General features: G+C 37.9%; 1 protein-coding gene across 2 annotated transcripts in view; it reads right to left on the bottom strand.

Moving 5' to 3' along the window:
- The window catches only part of LOC137055795 (zinc transporter ZIP11-like), a 181,758-nt gene that overhangs the window by 18,284 nt on the left and 146,806 nt on the right, over window positions 1–16,668 (bottom strand). For both annotated transcript variants that reach the window (XM_067429700.1, XM_067429699.1), the window contains exon 8: window positions 14,528–14,597. In XM_067429700.1, the coding sequence (XP_067285801.1) occupies window positions 14,528–14,597 (70 nt within the window). The remainder of the gene's footprint in view (window positions 1–14,527; window positions 14,598–16,668) is intronic.

Here is a 16,668-nt window from a genome sequence, read left to right as displayed (position 1 = left end):
GTCTCATGTCGTCTCTTCTTCTGGAATCTCTCCATCATTGTCCGACTCCGGTTTGATCATAAACGGCTGAACAGTTTCATTGCCTGTGTGCATGAGGTAATCAGAGCTGCTAATACAAGCTCTTGAAGCTCCACCCCATGAGCAGCAGCTCATTTGCATTTAAAGGGAAACACACAAAAACCTCAAAAAGTGAAAATTTTTATATACTATAAAAATGATCTGTGGGGTATTTTTGAGTTAAAACTTCACATTTACACTCTGGGGACATCAGAGACTTATTTTACATCTTGTAAAAGGGGGCAATCAACCTTTAATCGGACGGACGGACGGACGGACGGACAGAGATAGATAGATAGATAGATAGATAGATAGATAGATAGACAGACAGACAGACAGACAGACAGACAGACAGACAGACAGACAGACAGACAGACAGACAGACAGACAGACAGACAGACAGACAGACAGATAGATAGATAGATAGATAGATAGATAGATAGATAGATAGATAGATAGATAGATAGATAGATAGATAGATAGATAGATAGATAGATAGATAGATAGATAGATAGATAGATAGATAGATAGATAGATATTCTTGAGCAGGTGATTATAGGAAACTGAAGCACAAAACTCTTGTCAGTCTGTCAGATGAGAATCAAATGAACAAACACGACTCATTAAACAAATGTACTGTGGACCATCAAACGGACAAAACATGCATCAGCCCGAGGAACCCTGACGGCAAGAAGGGCAGCAGACAGAAACACGATAGTACAGACCATAGCTCAGAAAGAGCCAGCGGACCAAAGCAGATTGATCCACACAGACGCTGGAGACGGAGGTTACCCGAGCAAACACAGCAGGACGAGCTCAAAACCAGAGAGATGCGAGCTTGTGACGGGAACACTCACATTAGACACTGTTTGACTGAGGAAAGACTCAATAAATAAATAAAACCAACAGATAAATACTGGACGCACCACGTCTGTGAAAAGCCCAAACTTGTCAATCCAACAAGAAATCAATCTAGAAGTTTCTGGGTCTTGGCTGACAAGCTGTTTATGATCTTTTGCAAAGGTCCATTGTACAGCAGAATTCCTGTTGGCATGTGTGTTTGGTTAAGCATACTCACAGGACCAGTAAACACCACAGTGATCAGACCCCCAAAAACACATGAGCATGGGCCATCAAACACTGACGACAATGCTGAAGTTTGACAAAGTAACAGCCATGTTTATTAAAAGATTTTTGAGATTATCCCTCAAGGGGTCGGCATTTTTTCCTGGTAACAGTGAAAAGAACAGAATCATTCGAAACTGGAAATGTTGTACACTCACAATAACAACCAAACTGTATGCTTCTGTGAAATAAAGAAAACAATCAGGATGCGCTGTCTGCCGTCTCAGTCTCTGTGAACTTTCTGAAACGTGTCATATAAATTACCATAAACTATGATGAAAATGTGTAGTATAACTGTCTTCAAATGGTCATTCCCTAGCCTGGATGCCAGCCGAGCTTAGCCCCGCCCACAAAATGTTTAGGTCGGGCAGTTCGGTCTGGCCTCGCTCCATAGAGGAGTAATTATCCCCGAACAGAAACCGTTCTGACCAATGAGATCATCAGGGCGGGCTTTAGATGATGACGGACAAATGATCAACAGTAATGTTATCATCACGTCATCAAAGCGGCTTGGGTTATATTTGTTCAAATCCTAAACGGAGAGCTTGTTCGTATCTGCATCACCTTCACAATTTCTCTCAGAAATGATGATCATGTTGGGGAAGTACTCTGTGTATCATTAAATTATTTTATTATTTTACAACACTGGCAAAGATCGTTTATTCCAGCGCGCTTGCAGACAGGGTTGCCAAGTATTTACAACAAAACCCGCCAACTACTAGCCCTAAACAATAGCTTCTCTGGGGGTTCTCCGGGGGAAAAATGGCGTTTGGGGGTAAAATGTGTGTTGTTTTGGCAAGGTTGCCTGCTAATTCCCACTCATGGGTCTATATATCCAGGGTATTCTCACAAAAATGCGTATAAATAGTACGAGTGTGCAATGTCGTGGAATGTATAACTCATAAAATGAGTTTTGGCGTGTCTATGGCACGCGGTTTTTCGCGTGCATATGAGACGCATTTTATGGCGTATTATACATACGAACCCCCCACCACCCTAAACCTACCCAAGCGCGTGTCATATACGCCCCGCTACCCTAAACCTACCCACTACTACCTGCTTTTTTATTTAAAGCAAAATGTGCAGTGCAGTAAATCCAGGTAAATTAAAACTCTGACTTTACATCACGTAAAGTATGAACTTAAATAAAACAAAAGAAATCAGAGATAGAAATCAAACATTCAAACTTCACATCTGTGTCTCTTAAACAGCTAGTTTAGAAATCAAACATTAGTAATGTAATAACTATAAATCACATGAGCCTCCCAGACAAATTTTTCAATAATGGCTCGATTAAATTGATATTAAATGGCAGATCTGTTATTGCTCAAAATATATGATAATACAATTACTATCCATTTTGACATTCTGTCTTAAATGACTGACGTGCATATATATTGCAAATTAATTCTGTTAAATTACTTTTTCCAAAGCCTATCTTCTCAGTAACGTTTGTCATTATTTAAAGTCTTTCACCAGAGGAAATTGGCTTGCTATGAAACAAAAGGCGTGCATTAGATCGGCTTCTACTAAAATGCACTTGTTCGCTCATTAAATATGACATAATTTGGACAGAAACACCTCCAGCAGAGAAGCAGTCCGAAAAAATGTTATTCCAGCTGAGTTCATCACTAGCCCTAGAAATAAAATAAAGTTCTGGTAAAATGTTTTGACAACTCCAAGGTCACGTCACCTCCGCTGTTGTACTCGATGAGGAATAAGTCAATAAAGCTCACTGATGTCAGCAGCACGTTTACACCCTATAGTCTAAGTCAAAGATAGAGACGCCTGAGCAACTGCACGTCTGGGCTTCGATGTATCTGCTCAGAAACATGTGCTGTACCTACATTGGAGCTACAAAAAAGTCCCAGTTTCTTTGAAGAGTCTCTGAGCATCTGGTTTTAACAGTCCACTTGAGTATGTGGGTACTGGGGAATGCAAGGACTGCTTTGACTGGGAGAAGAGCGCTGGGAAAGGGAAAGAAACAGAAGAGTGGCTTTCCCCTGGAAAACAAACAGACTTTTGTTTCAGAGGAGGGAGAGAAGACTGCCTGTCTGACTGCCTGCCTTCAGTGGCTCGGGATGGAGAACAAGACGGTTTCAGAAACTGGAAAGCATACATACAGAGCAGTGGCCAAAAGTGATGATGTCCGGAGGGGATACTTGTTTTTAACAATTATTTTTTTAAATATTTTAAACATGAGGGAAGAACAAAACACTAAGGTTAAAGGGTTAGTTCAGCCAAAAATGAAATGTCTGTCATTAATTCCTCTCCCTAATGTCGCTCCACACCCGTAAGACCTCCGTTCATCTTCACACACAGTTTAAGATATTTTATATTTAGTCCGAGAGCGTATGCAAGTGTATGCACACTATACTGTCCATGTCCAGAAAGGGAATAAAAACATCATCAAAGTAGTCCATATGAGACATCAGTGGGTTAATTAGAAAATACATTTTGGTCCAAAAATAACAAAAAAACTACTTTATTCAGCATTGTCTTATCTTCCGTGTTTGTTTTCAATCCTCATAACCAGAGGTGGAAAGTAACGAATTACATTTACTCGCGTTACTGTAATTGAGTAGTTTTTCTGTGTACTTCTACTTTTTTAAGTAGTTTTAAAAATCTGTAATTTTACTTTTACTTAAGTACATTTTGATTAAAGTATTGTACTTCGCTACATTTTAAACCACATCCGTTACTGAGTAAAAATAAATCATTAATGCAAAGAGAGGAGGAAAAACACCGCGATCCGGAAATGACTAATATTGAATAGAAGGCGCGGGACGCGGGAGAGAACAGGCTTGTTTGAGATGCGCCTTGCCTCGCCTGAAATAAAGGCGAGACTAGGCGGCTGCAGTGAGGGGAGGAGTGAAAAAAGTTCAGGCAAGCCGGACAGTTCTCTCTTCTCGTAGTGGATCAGACACCTGCGAGATCAGTTGCAGATATCGCGGAATTCACACTCGTGCGCTCTGTTGCTGATAAACTGGATGTTATTTAAGTTCTGTTGCTTTTATATGAAAATAAATATTATGAACAAGACACCCAAAGTTTTTGTTATTTATTTCCATTCGAAAGGCCTGTTTATCAAGGATTTTTACTTTAATTACATACATGTTTTTATATATTTTTATTAATATGACAACAATCACATAACCAACAGAGAGATCGCACTGTCCGAGAGTTTGAGAATATCCACACATAATTTATACACATAAACACATGATATCAGAGTTTTAAAATCAAACATAAAAAAAACAGCCTTACATCACGGTTGTTTAAACCAATAAGCATTAAGCTGTTTCGTCAGCAAGTCGTTTCCCATCATGCTTTTGCTCCGCGCAGTCGGTGGAGAGCAACTGCGCTCGACTGCAGAATCCGACACATCCGCCTCGCCAGCGCGAGAGATTTTTGACATACGTCGGCATGACATCAGAGCAAGGCGGACCGCCCTCGGACACATTTCTAACCGGCATGCATCTCGCGCTGATCACCGGTGATCGGTTCTGCGCAGATTTTGCTCATCTCAAACAAGCCTAACATGCGCGCAAATATCAGATGGAGACAAACAAGACAGACGTCAGTGACGCAGACCCAGGTGAAAGCAAAACGCCGTCGTGAACTCCTGGCTAGTATGGAAATACTTTGGATATAGAAAAAAATAATGTGGTTTTGTCCTGGAGGATATCAAATTTGCACAAAATGTGGATGCAAATGAAGAAACACATAGAACATGTTCGGGCACACATCCCTCTGTGCAAATAAAGGTATGTTAATAACTTAGGCCGATTGATTTCTGTGACGCAGAGGGAATCCCGGAATCCAGTCATGAACATTAACTTTACATTATAACGTAGATTTGGTGTAATACACGCAAACTGGTGGAATGAACGAAAAACTCGAATGTAGAGCTGTAGGCCTTAGAAATAAATCAAATCGCGACATGGTCTGTGAACATTAAAGCACAACATTTGTAACGCTTGTGTCCGGGTGAAAAATGCGGATAGCTCACTTAATATATCTGGAGTGGATGCAAACACGAGGCGATTGACGTCAAACAGATCGTACTTTATTTCCCGCTGAACTCTCATCACAAACTCCATTTCCGTCCACAGCATTACTCAATAAAACAAAATAACTGACTGTTAGCAACAGAAGAACAGAGAATAATCCCCACACATGGGAGCTCAAAACTCAGTGCGCACATACACAAGATGCAGAACTCGTTTTCACTTTTCAGGAGCGCGCGCAGCTCTTAAAGGGGCCACACTATATTTCTACTCGTTACACATTGAATGCTATATGAATCTATGAATATATGATCTGCTTGTTCTCTCTCTGTGAATGAGCTGCTCTGTCTACTACATATGGACTCTATTATTCTTAAACATTTTTACGAATTAATGATAAAAATAAATTGTTAATCTAATTCATAATAATTTATTGAATTTAGTTTATTAGACGTATAATACGTTTTATTGAAATTTTGATAAACAAAATAAACAAATGGTTTTAAGTTTGTTATAATAAAGCATTTGTTCACCAAATAAAAAAAGACCAATCTTCTTCATTCATTTAACATCATTTTAACAAGTGATAATAAACCATCATTTAATAATAGGTACAGTAAATGTTTAATTTATGTTTTCTGAGATAGTTGTCATATCGTGAAAATCTCATTCTATCACAACCCTACAGCGGAGAGTCCCCCACCCCCACTGTTAAAAAAGTAACTAAGTAACTTTTACTCTGAGTACATTTTAAATGAGCTACTTTTTACTTTTACTTGAGTAAAATTTTTTAGACCAGTAATTTTACTTGTACTTAAGTAAAATTTAATTGAAGTAACAGTACTTTTACTTGAGTAGAATATTTTGTTACTCTTTCCACCTCTGCTCATAACACCATAGATATCAATATGCTATAGATCTGAATATAATGCTATAATCGTCACTTTTTACGATTAGTTAACCTTGAGAGCTGTTATAGTAAAAATGTGCTAAAAGTTTTAGAGAGAGTTACACGTAATATAAGCTATTTCATATACAAAAATGTCAGCCAACAACAGCAGTGGGTGTATACACTGAAGTACAAATGTAAAAATCATACTAACGTTATAAGTGTACCACAGGAAACATTATAAAACAATAAAACACTGCAGTTAATGACCCTTTAAATTACCCAACGGTTGGGTTTGTCCATATTTGACCCGAACATGGATTAAAACAACCCAGCATTTTTTAGACTAAAGGCATGTGCTTTAAAAAAATAATAATAATAATTTTTGAACAAAGGGTAAAAATGTTCATTTTCCATCATTTTGGCCACTGCTGTATACCCACATACCAAAACCTCTTCTACAGGTCAAGATGTCCAGACGCGTCTCTGGATAAACAACCATCTTCTCTAAGGTTGAAGGTGAAATAATGTTAGCAAAAGCACTTTAGGTTGTGTATGTCAGTCCAACCTGGAAAAATGTATCCTCAAAAATATCACACACGATTAAACTTTTCAGCATAAAGGTCAGGCTAATAAAGTTAGTGGTTTTCAGGGTCCTAATAACATACAATTAGCACCGTCCAAAAATAGGCTCTTGAATGACTGACGTTTGATAATTGGAGGTTTTGTGAACACGGCTGTTGAAAGAATCACCACAGATGGAACAGGTCTAGAACGTCCATTATTAATCATTTGTTGAGGGTTTTTTTCATGTGAAGACCAAACGCTTGAAAGGCATTAGATCATTAAAGGTGCCCTAGAATGAAAAATTGAATTAACCTTGCCATGGTGAAACAATAAGAGAGTTCAGTACACAGACATCACATACTGTGAGTCTCAAACACCATTGCCTCCTCCTTCTTATGTAAATCTCGTAAATCGAAAACTCAACAGAAAAAAAAATGCTTCTCAACATAAACCCAACCGTGATGCAAGCATTGGGGATCATTTATATGCACGGCCCCAACATTTGCATCTGTCCGAACATGTTCATTGTCAGGCGGAACTGACGGAGCCGAATCATCGGGTAAACAAGCTGCTCGCATAGACACACGTCATGTTCAGGCTGTGCAGGAGACTTTTATACCCTTCCCACAGATACAAAATGTCAACAGCCATGCCGATGCCACAACATAATCCGATACCACAACAATTTAATTCAAGATCGTTCATTTGTTCTGCCCATTTCAAGCAAGCTTCGCTCAGTGTCTTAAACTGAAGAAAGTGGCTATTACAACTATATTCCTGCAAGCAGTAACGATGTATCCACTTATTGACTGTTTCAACAATTTCTGGTTAAATTGAAAGTTTCTTAGAGAGACCGCATTGTCTAGATAACGCAAGATGCTAGTACAGTAACAGTAGGAAACACCAAGTACCATACCAAACTAAATAGTGTGTCTAATAAAAAAAGGGTAATATTATTTTGTATTACAAAATACAACCGTAGATACTTTGCTTACAGATCGTTCACGGGATCCTTCTAGCAAATGTCACCGTTTCTACCATATAGGTTAAAATGACAGTCATTTGACAAGGCTATTCATTTTGTAAAAATATAAGTTATATATTTATATTTTTGAGAACTGAAGTATAGTGTTTCCTATGATGTTTTTGCCTATTTGTATTTCAGATTAGGCTACATCACAGTCACTGCGTAACGTTAGCCTACATTGTAACTTAAGTTATATAAACATGCAATATCGTTGACGAAAAAAGACAAGTCTAAAATGTAGACTGAATGACACTTTAAGCAAAACATCTCAAATGGAGATTGATAAAATGCAGCTTACTTGCTTATTGGTGTTTTCAAATCATCAGCGTGCGAGAGAGAGCTCGGGTGCATATGGTTGCCAGATTGGACGTGTTTAGTATACGGGTTTTTTTGGACTGGATAGTATACGGGTTTCTTTTCACAGAAAAGCTCTGTTTGGTGGATTTAATCACTGAAATCTGGCAACCGCACGAACAAGCTCTTTCTCGCGCGCGGATGATCTGAAAACACCAATAAACAAGTAAGCTGTATTTGAGATGTTCTGCTTAAAGTTTCCTTTAGTTGGTCTATGTTGTGTCAGGACGGTCAGGACTCACGAGCCGCTTTACTGAACTGCTCTGAGCTGCTGAAATAAGCCAATCAGAGCAGAGCTCAACATTAATATTCATGACTCTTCCAAATAAGGCAAAAACAGAGCATTACATCCTAGGGACAATTTATAGGGTTGTAAATGGACCTGTAAAACTGTCTCTGGACAAGTTTTCCCTTAAATAAGCCACATACCCTCAATGTAGATATCAGAGAACAATTTAACATATTGTTTCAAATCATTCTAGGGCACCTTTAATGAATTGAAAACATGATCCAATGTGTAGATCCCTGTGAATTTCAGCCAGCCCACCTTAATTACCAGAGACTAATAATGCAAACTATTCTACTTCCTATAAATCTTTTAAAAGAGATCTGGGATTCTCCTGGTTCCTCAAAACAACACACTGAAGGACTTTAAGGTCAAGCAAGTGTTGAATCCATTAGGTTCAGCCAGAACGGACAGAAAGAAGGAGAGGGTAAAGTATTATAAAATTAGAGCAGAATAATAATGCCTCTTTGAATGGTCCCTCTAAAGTCATCATTTCAAAATGTTTTTCTTTTCTTTTCAGAATGAACTTGTGTGCTGGGGAATGTCACATTTCTTTCTTTCTTTTTCACTTACTTACAAAAGTCTTATGGGGATATTATGGTGCAACTTCACAAAACCAACAAAGTGCATGAAAACTACATAAATACTGTATGTGAAGAACACAAAACCAAAACTAGCAGCACTTTCTCCAGCGGAGTGGAGAAATTAAATAAACTGAAATATGAAGCTGGAAGAAATCAATTCTTTATTTTGCAGCATTCTTTCAAAATGATTTATCTGTGCACATAATTGTTGTTTTAAATTCATGTTCCTGGTAATCTTGAATCAGAATAACTTCATCTCATCTCTGCTCTGATGCTCAATCAATTCTCCACAGACTAAATCAAGCCCTGCCTTACATCTGTTCTTGTTTGAGAAGCGTTACACTCGTATATATTCGGCCTCTAGAGAAGAAAATACTAACGCAATTTCTGTTTCATGCTGAAATTAAATGTTTCATTTTCAAAAGCTTTATTAAAAACAAGAAACATATTTTCTTAACAATATGTTTTGATTAAAATAATTTAAAATCTCCCCTCCAAAGCACTCCATTGCTGAAGTTCCTGTTATTAATCAATTAACGGTACAATCCTTTTTAACGGTTCTGTTGGGGGGGGAAAGGTGACACTTTCCTTAAAGCCCTATGTATAATAATAATAATAATAACAATAATAATAATAATAATAATAATAATAATAATAATAATAATAATAATAATTCATTACATTTATATAGCGCTTTTCTAGACACCCAAAGCGCTTTACATAGAAGGGGGAATCTCCTCAACCACCACCAAAGTGCAGCCCCACCTGGATTATGCGACGGCAGCCATTTTGCACCAGAACGCCCACCACACACCAGCTGATTGGTGGAGAGGAGACAGAGTGATGAAGCCAATCAGGATATGGGATTATTAGGAGGCCATGATGGACAGGGGCCAGTGGGCAAATTTGGCCAGGATGCCGGGGTTACACCCCTACTCTTTATCGAAGGACATCCTGGGATTTTTAACGACCACAGAGAGTCGGGACCTCGGTTTAACGTCTCATCCGAAGGACGGTGCTCATTGACAGTATAGTGTCCCCATCACTACACTGGGGCATTAGGACCCACACAGACCACAGGGTGAGCGCCCCCTGCTGGCCTCACTAACACCTCTACCAGCAGCAACCTGGTTTTCCCATTTGGTCTCCCATTCAGGTAATGGCCAGGCTCAGCCCTGCTTAGCTTCAGGGGGAAACCAGTCTTGGGCTACAGGGTGATATGGCTGCTGGTAATGATAATGCATTATAAATACAGCCATATCGAGTGTGATATTGCGTTTAAACAACAGTTCGACGGCACAAGTGTGTAAACAAATCAGAAACAACAACACAGAGTCTTCAAAACAATCTTTTGTGAAGAACTACTTCCTACCACCACGGATTCAAATCTCAAGTTAGCAGTTTAACAGTCGAGCTCAAGCCTCCGTCACTGATCCTGAAACATCGAGAGACGGAGGAGTCGCTTCACTGAAAAAATGACTGTACAGCCGCTGTAGTGAGATGGACTTTGTAATGTCGTCTTTAGTGCCTTTATGGGTCTTGTGAGTGGCTCAGTGGGAATGGACTGAATGCCAATGGAGGCCTTTCTGAAGCCTTTCTCAGCCATCAGCTTTATAAAGCATGAAAATACTGAGATATTATGAACAACAACATCATGATTTTCTGTAAAGCTGCTTTGAAACTATGTGTACTGCACACACACTTGACTTGAGCTGTACCAAAAACTGATGTACAAAGACAATGCACTCATATTACTATGACTGGGAGAAAGTGCAACAGACAACATAGCGGAATAAAATGTGTTCAATTTGATGTTTAACCATTCAAAGAGATTGCATGACTGAAATAGCTTGCCCCAGAGGCGTAATAAAGACGGCTGGCGAGTTAAATGACTTTCTCTACTCTCTGTTTGTCCTCATGTGATTGTTTTAGGCGTGGACAAAGGCCTCCTTCTTATGCTGTATCATAAGTTCAAAGCTCCTCTCTGTGTTTACTTGTCGAAACAAACTATGTATCTAATCATCCATCTGTCTTCTCCTCCTCTGCGCTTTTAATCACGGCCAAACAGAGGTTTTATCTAGAAAGCACATGGTAGGAAACCCTCAGTGTCCGTATGGATGTAAAGAGATTATATGATTGTAAGGCTAATCCAAAACAGCTTTTCCTTTTGGAGACGCATGCAAAATGGTATTACGGACAGAAATGCAGAATAAAAGACAAGCATTCAGCATCTGCAAGCTCACATCTGGATGGCGGTCACATATAGTGGAGTCCAGGTGCTTCAACGCATACAATGCGGCTCTGATACTCGGCGATGGCTAATAGATTCCATCTGGCTGTACGATGTGTACACTTGTTAGCCGGTTTCCTTCTCGCTCCCTCCTTCCCTGTCTGGCAGGATTCTCCCATTTAAACAGACTGTCCCGAGAACATGGATATTACCATGTGCGCAAGAATTATCACAACAGCACGTTCTTTGTGTGTGTGTTTGTGTGTGTGTGTGTGTGTGTGTGTTCTTGGGAGACACAGAGATCTCACAATACCGGTTTCGACCACTTGGTGACAGCATCACACAGTACTGTCAGGATCCAGTCATTACTAAACCGCAGAATATCACTCTGCATGTGAACTTTTACATAAATAATTCACCCCACAATGAATCTACTCATCATCACGTCCTTCTGGCCCCATATTAGTTTCTTCCTTGACAGAGAACAATGAAGCAGAAACTGTTCTGTTCCACATACGTAAAAAATGCAGAACCCATTTCAACTCAGTTGCTGCCTTCAAAAAACTTAAATTACATTGAACTGACTAAAAAATGAGTTGAAGCATGTAGAACTTTTATAAAAACGCAATTATTTTGATGATGAGTTAAAGTAATATGTGACCCTGGACCACAAAACCAGTGATAAGGGTACTTTATAGTCCTTAGCAACGCATTTTACTACTAATAATCCATGTTTGATATATTTACAGTAGTAAACTTACAAAATATCTTCTTGGAACATGATATCTGAATGATGTTTGGCATTAAAGAAAAATCAATCATTTTGACCCATATAATGTTTTGTTGGCTATTGCCACAAATATACTCCAGGTGAAGTGCTCCAGGGTCACATTATAAAAACATACAGATACAGATTGTATATTCTTATATTGATTATATGTTTATACACATATAAAAACGTCCAGAAGTGGTCAAAAGTCATTTCCGGAGGGGGTATTTGTTTTTAATGACCCTACAAGATTGGTTAAACCACATGCAGGAAATATTTTACATTTTAAAACACTAAACTTAGTTAATGTATTTGTCTGACAAAACTACGGCAAAAGGTTTATTTTACTATTTTTTATTATTATTTATTTTACTATTTTTTTATTATTATTATTATCATTTTAATTATTTAATTATTATTAATTTATTATTATTATGTTATTATTTATGGAAAAAATATATATTTGTTCAGTTATTAATAATTGGTTCTCCCTTGTTTTTACATGTGATCATCTTTTCCTTTTTTTGTCAGCCCGGCCAAAAATAATGTTGCATATTTTGCATGTTTCATTGCGTTATCACCACAAATAAAACAATTTACCCAAAGCACAATGACATAATATGCTTATAAAATCTTTAAAGGGGTGGTTGATTGTCCCTTTTACAAGATGTAAAATAAGTCTCTGATGTCCCCAGAGTGTGTATGTGAAGTTTTAGCTCCAAATATCCCACAGGTCATTTTTATAGCATGTTAAAATTGTCACTTTTTGAGGGTGAACAAACGTGCTGTTTTTGTGTGTGTCCCTTTAAATGCAAATGAGCTGCTGTTCACGGGGCGGAGCTTCAAGAACTTTAGTTAGCAACTCTGATGAGGTTAATCTTCAAGTCATTGATTTACATATTGTCAAGATAATCTCACCCCCTTTGTTGCGTGTTCCAGGGGGCGGGGTTTATGTAAATGTTAGGGTCAGTGATGTCACTAACCCATGAAGAAGCTTGTTGTAGTCCCTACCAGCCGTTTGTTGTAGTCCTTAAAAAGAGATTTCTGTTAAAGAAAATATCTCCCTTTGCTTTGAACTTTGAGAGTCAACTTTGCAGATTTTGATTATGCTCAAACAGCGACACTACACACTCACTAAAGTAAAAAAGAAAAGAAAGTGAAATCATTATTAACCACCCCTTTAAGAAATTATTAATATTCATTAAGAACTTGAAGATGGCCGTACACTATGATGCCATGACTTATCGATCACGTCATTTTTTTACAGTGTGATCCGAGATGTCAACTCTTCAACATTCTTGGGATTTAATACATTGCATTTTTTGTTAAATCTCATTCGAGGGATTTGTGAGTTATTAGCATTTCAAATCAATACCTTCAATATAGCAAAAGATGTCAGATGTTCATGCAAAGCAAGTCGTTTTTTACGAACTACAAGAGGAAGTGATAAATCTTATGTTCTCAGTCCAGATCCTCGTTTATTATGACTTCAGGCATTGGCAGAATGCTATCTTTTACTCTTACATTTTGTCTGCATTCAGTCCAGTGTACTTCTGGCCTCATCGTATTATTTTCTATTACTCGTAAAAAACAAAAACAAAATGGGATGTTTGACAGAATGTACAAACTGCCCTTTACCAAACAACAAAAGCATGGTTATTAATACTGCAAATCTCAAGAAGCACTACACTGTAAAAAAATATTGTTGGTTTAACTTAAAAAAGTAAGTAACCTGGTTGCCTTAAAATTGTGAGTTTATTGAAATTAAACATTTGCGTTGATACAATGAAGGAAATTGGTTTAATAAATAGAAACTCAAAATATTATTGTATCTGAACCACATAAAAAAATGATAAATCATGAAAATAGCACAATTTGTCATGTTTCACTGAGTCTTCACAAATAAAACACAATATGCTTACAATTTTTTTTAATCATATTTGCAGAAAGGTTGTCGATTCTCAAAAATTTTCATTTTTTTAATTTCAATGAACTCAAATTTTTAAGGCAACCAGGTAACTTAAAAAAAAAAAAAAATTAACAGTGTACAAAAGTATCATACAATTATGTGCCATATTCTTTGTGGAACAGACTGAAAATTAGAAAAATCGGAAAATCTTGACGGATAGTCCTGGTCCTTGGTTCTGATTGGTTGAGCCATGTTTGACGCCGTTGCAAATTACTCTACAAACATAAACCTGTGATAAATATTAAAATATTTATCCCTGTAAAGCTGTGGTTTACAGTGAATTTAGTCTCTACATCAGTTGTTTGTCATGTGTTTTAATGCATTATACTTTCTAAAGATGTGTTCAATGAATAGATCAGTATTATAATGCACTATCAATTATTCATGAGATCATACACTGCATTATAAGGTGCATTACAAAGCCCAATTAATGCATTAAAAATACTTTATGATGCATTAAATGTAATGGCTAATATATAAAGTAACTGTTCAAGTCATTTCAACTCATTGTCATGCCTAGTTGAAAATAAAGTTGAAACTGTTTCAATTATTTTGAAGTAGTGGAAAACGTGCCAAAAATAAAGCACCGTAATATGTGTTTGAATGATATGGTGGGCGAATGTTTGGTGAACAATCCTTTAAACTGTGTTTACGGCTTACCTGGCGCTTTCAAACGTAGCTGATGGAGTTTTTCCAATGGCTCCAAAGCCCACGCCAACAGCCAAACCCTCTGAAAAACAGGAAACAAACCCCTGGTCACACTCCACAGTCTTTCAAACAGCAAGATACGATTGTTAAGAAGGGCGCTGATGGTCGGGATAGAATTCGCACAGAAGATGAAAACTCTGCTTTCTATTTATAGTCGTATAAGTCCTTTGAAGGCAGTGTGTGAGATTCAAACCAATGCAGCGGACGCTTCGTAGCTGCCAAATTTTCATCCAAAGCCATTTGTTTTTCACGAACTGCAACAAGCGGTAATAAAACAGAATCTTGTCCTCGGTAACTGTCTAGTTCTTGGGTCACTGTGGCTTAGAAATGAATCTGGAGCCCGTACTGAAGGTACTCCCTTAGAGCAAATAGTCATTAAATCCTCATGCTGTATGAAACACATCAGCAGATATTCTGAACAGTTTTTGTTCCATATAATCAAAGTCAATGGGGTCAAATTTGTTCAGATCACAGACTCTAAAAAATATTGGGTTATTTTTTCAACACAAATCCTGGCTTGGGCCTTTTGGGTCATTTTTTTGGTTATTGTTTGGGTAGTTTTTGTGTTACTCTGATCATGGGTCAGACCTAACAACCCAGTGTTTGGGTAATTTTTGTGTTACTCAGATCCTGGGTCAGACGTAACAACCCAGTGTTTGGGTAGTTTTTGTGTTACTCAGATCCTGGGTCAGACCTAACAACCCAGTGTTTGGGTAGTTTTTGTGTTACTCAGATCCTGGGTCAGACGTAACAACCCAGTGTTTGGGTAATTTTTGTGTTACTCAGATCCTGGGTCAGACGTAACAACCCAGTGTTTGGGTAGTTTTTGTGATACTCAGATCCTGGGTCAGACCTAACAACCCAGTGTTTGGGTAGTTTTTGTGTTACTCAGATCCTGGGTCAGACGTAACAACCCAGTGTTTGGGTAGTTTTTGTGTTACTCTGATCCTGGGTCAGACCTAACAACCCAGTGTTTGGGTAGTTTTTGCGTTACTCAGATCCTGGGTCAGACCTAACAACACAGTGTTTGGGTAGTTTTTGTGTTACTCTGATCCTGGGTCAGACGTAACAACCCAGTGTTTGGGTAGTTTTTGTGTTACTCAGATCCTGGGTCAGACGTAACAACCCAGTGTTTGGGTAGTTTTTGTGTTACTCAGATCCTGGGTCAGACGTAACAACCCAGTGTTTGGGTAGTTTTTGTGTTACTCAGATCCTGGGTCAGACGTAACAACCCAGTGTTTGGGTAGTTTTTGTGTTACTCAGATCCTGGGTCAGACGTAACAACCCAGTGTTTGGGTAGTTTTTGTGTTACTGTGTTTGGAATGATATGAGAGAGAGTGACTGATGATGTTCATATTCTGTCCCTTTAAATAAATGTGGCTTTAAAGATAAATATTCAAATAGTTCCTGTCCTTGACTATGATTTGCTGAGCTGCATCCTGTGCCATTTTGTGAAATGTGACAATCACAATGTAAACAAAAAATTGAAGCATTCATTTTTTAAGTAAAATCAACTTGGTTTAAATATTATCAACTTAAAATACATTGAATTGACTTTTCAAAATTAGTTGAAAATTGCTTAACTTATTTTGATGAGTTAAAGTGATGTAAAAACATGTCGTCATAACTTATACATCATATGTTTTACAGTGTATAATTGCATGTTAACACTTTAAAATAGCGTCATGTTAGTTAGCGAATATTAACAATAACCAATACATTTGTTACAGTATTTATTTATCTTTGTTAATATTTGTTGATAAAAATACAATTGTTAGTTCTGCTCATGTCCCTTATATTAAACGTATTTCCTGTTTACACTCAAATCTCAATTTCCTGTTATCTGCAAGGCACTCTCTCTCATCCGTGTGGCCTGTAGCGGATTTGTCTTGATCTCATAGGGTTTGTTCTGGTATTTGACTTTAGATTTCAAACATCTTATAGAGCACTGAGCCAGATTTCTCAGTCCAGAAGCGCCTCAGCCATCTGATAAGCTGACATCCAATCAAAGCCCCATTCTGGAGCCCAATTCAATTTCACATCCTCCACTAGTGCTTCTGACGCCCTCACGCAAACCTCCAGTGTGTGTGTGT

Source organism: Pseudorasbora parva, chromosome 21, assembly GCF_024679245.1.
Source record: "Pseudorasbora parva isolate DD20220531a chromosome 21, ASM2467924v1, whole genome shotgun sequence".
In the NCBI taxonomy this organism is placed as follows: domain Eukaryota; kingdom Metazoa; phylum Chordata; class Actinopteri; order Cypriniformes; family Gobionidae; genus Pseudorasbora; species Pseudorasbora parva.
This window is presented reverse-complemented; position numbering and strand designations above follow the sequence as displayed.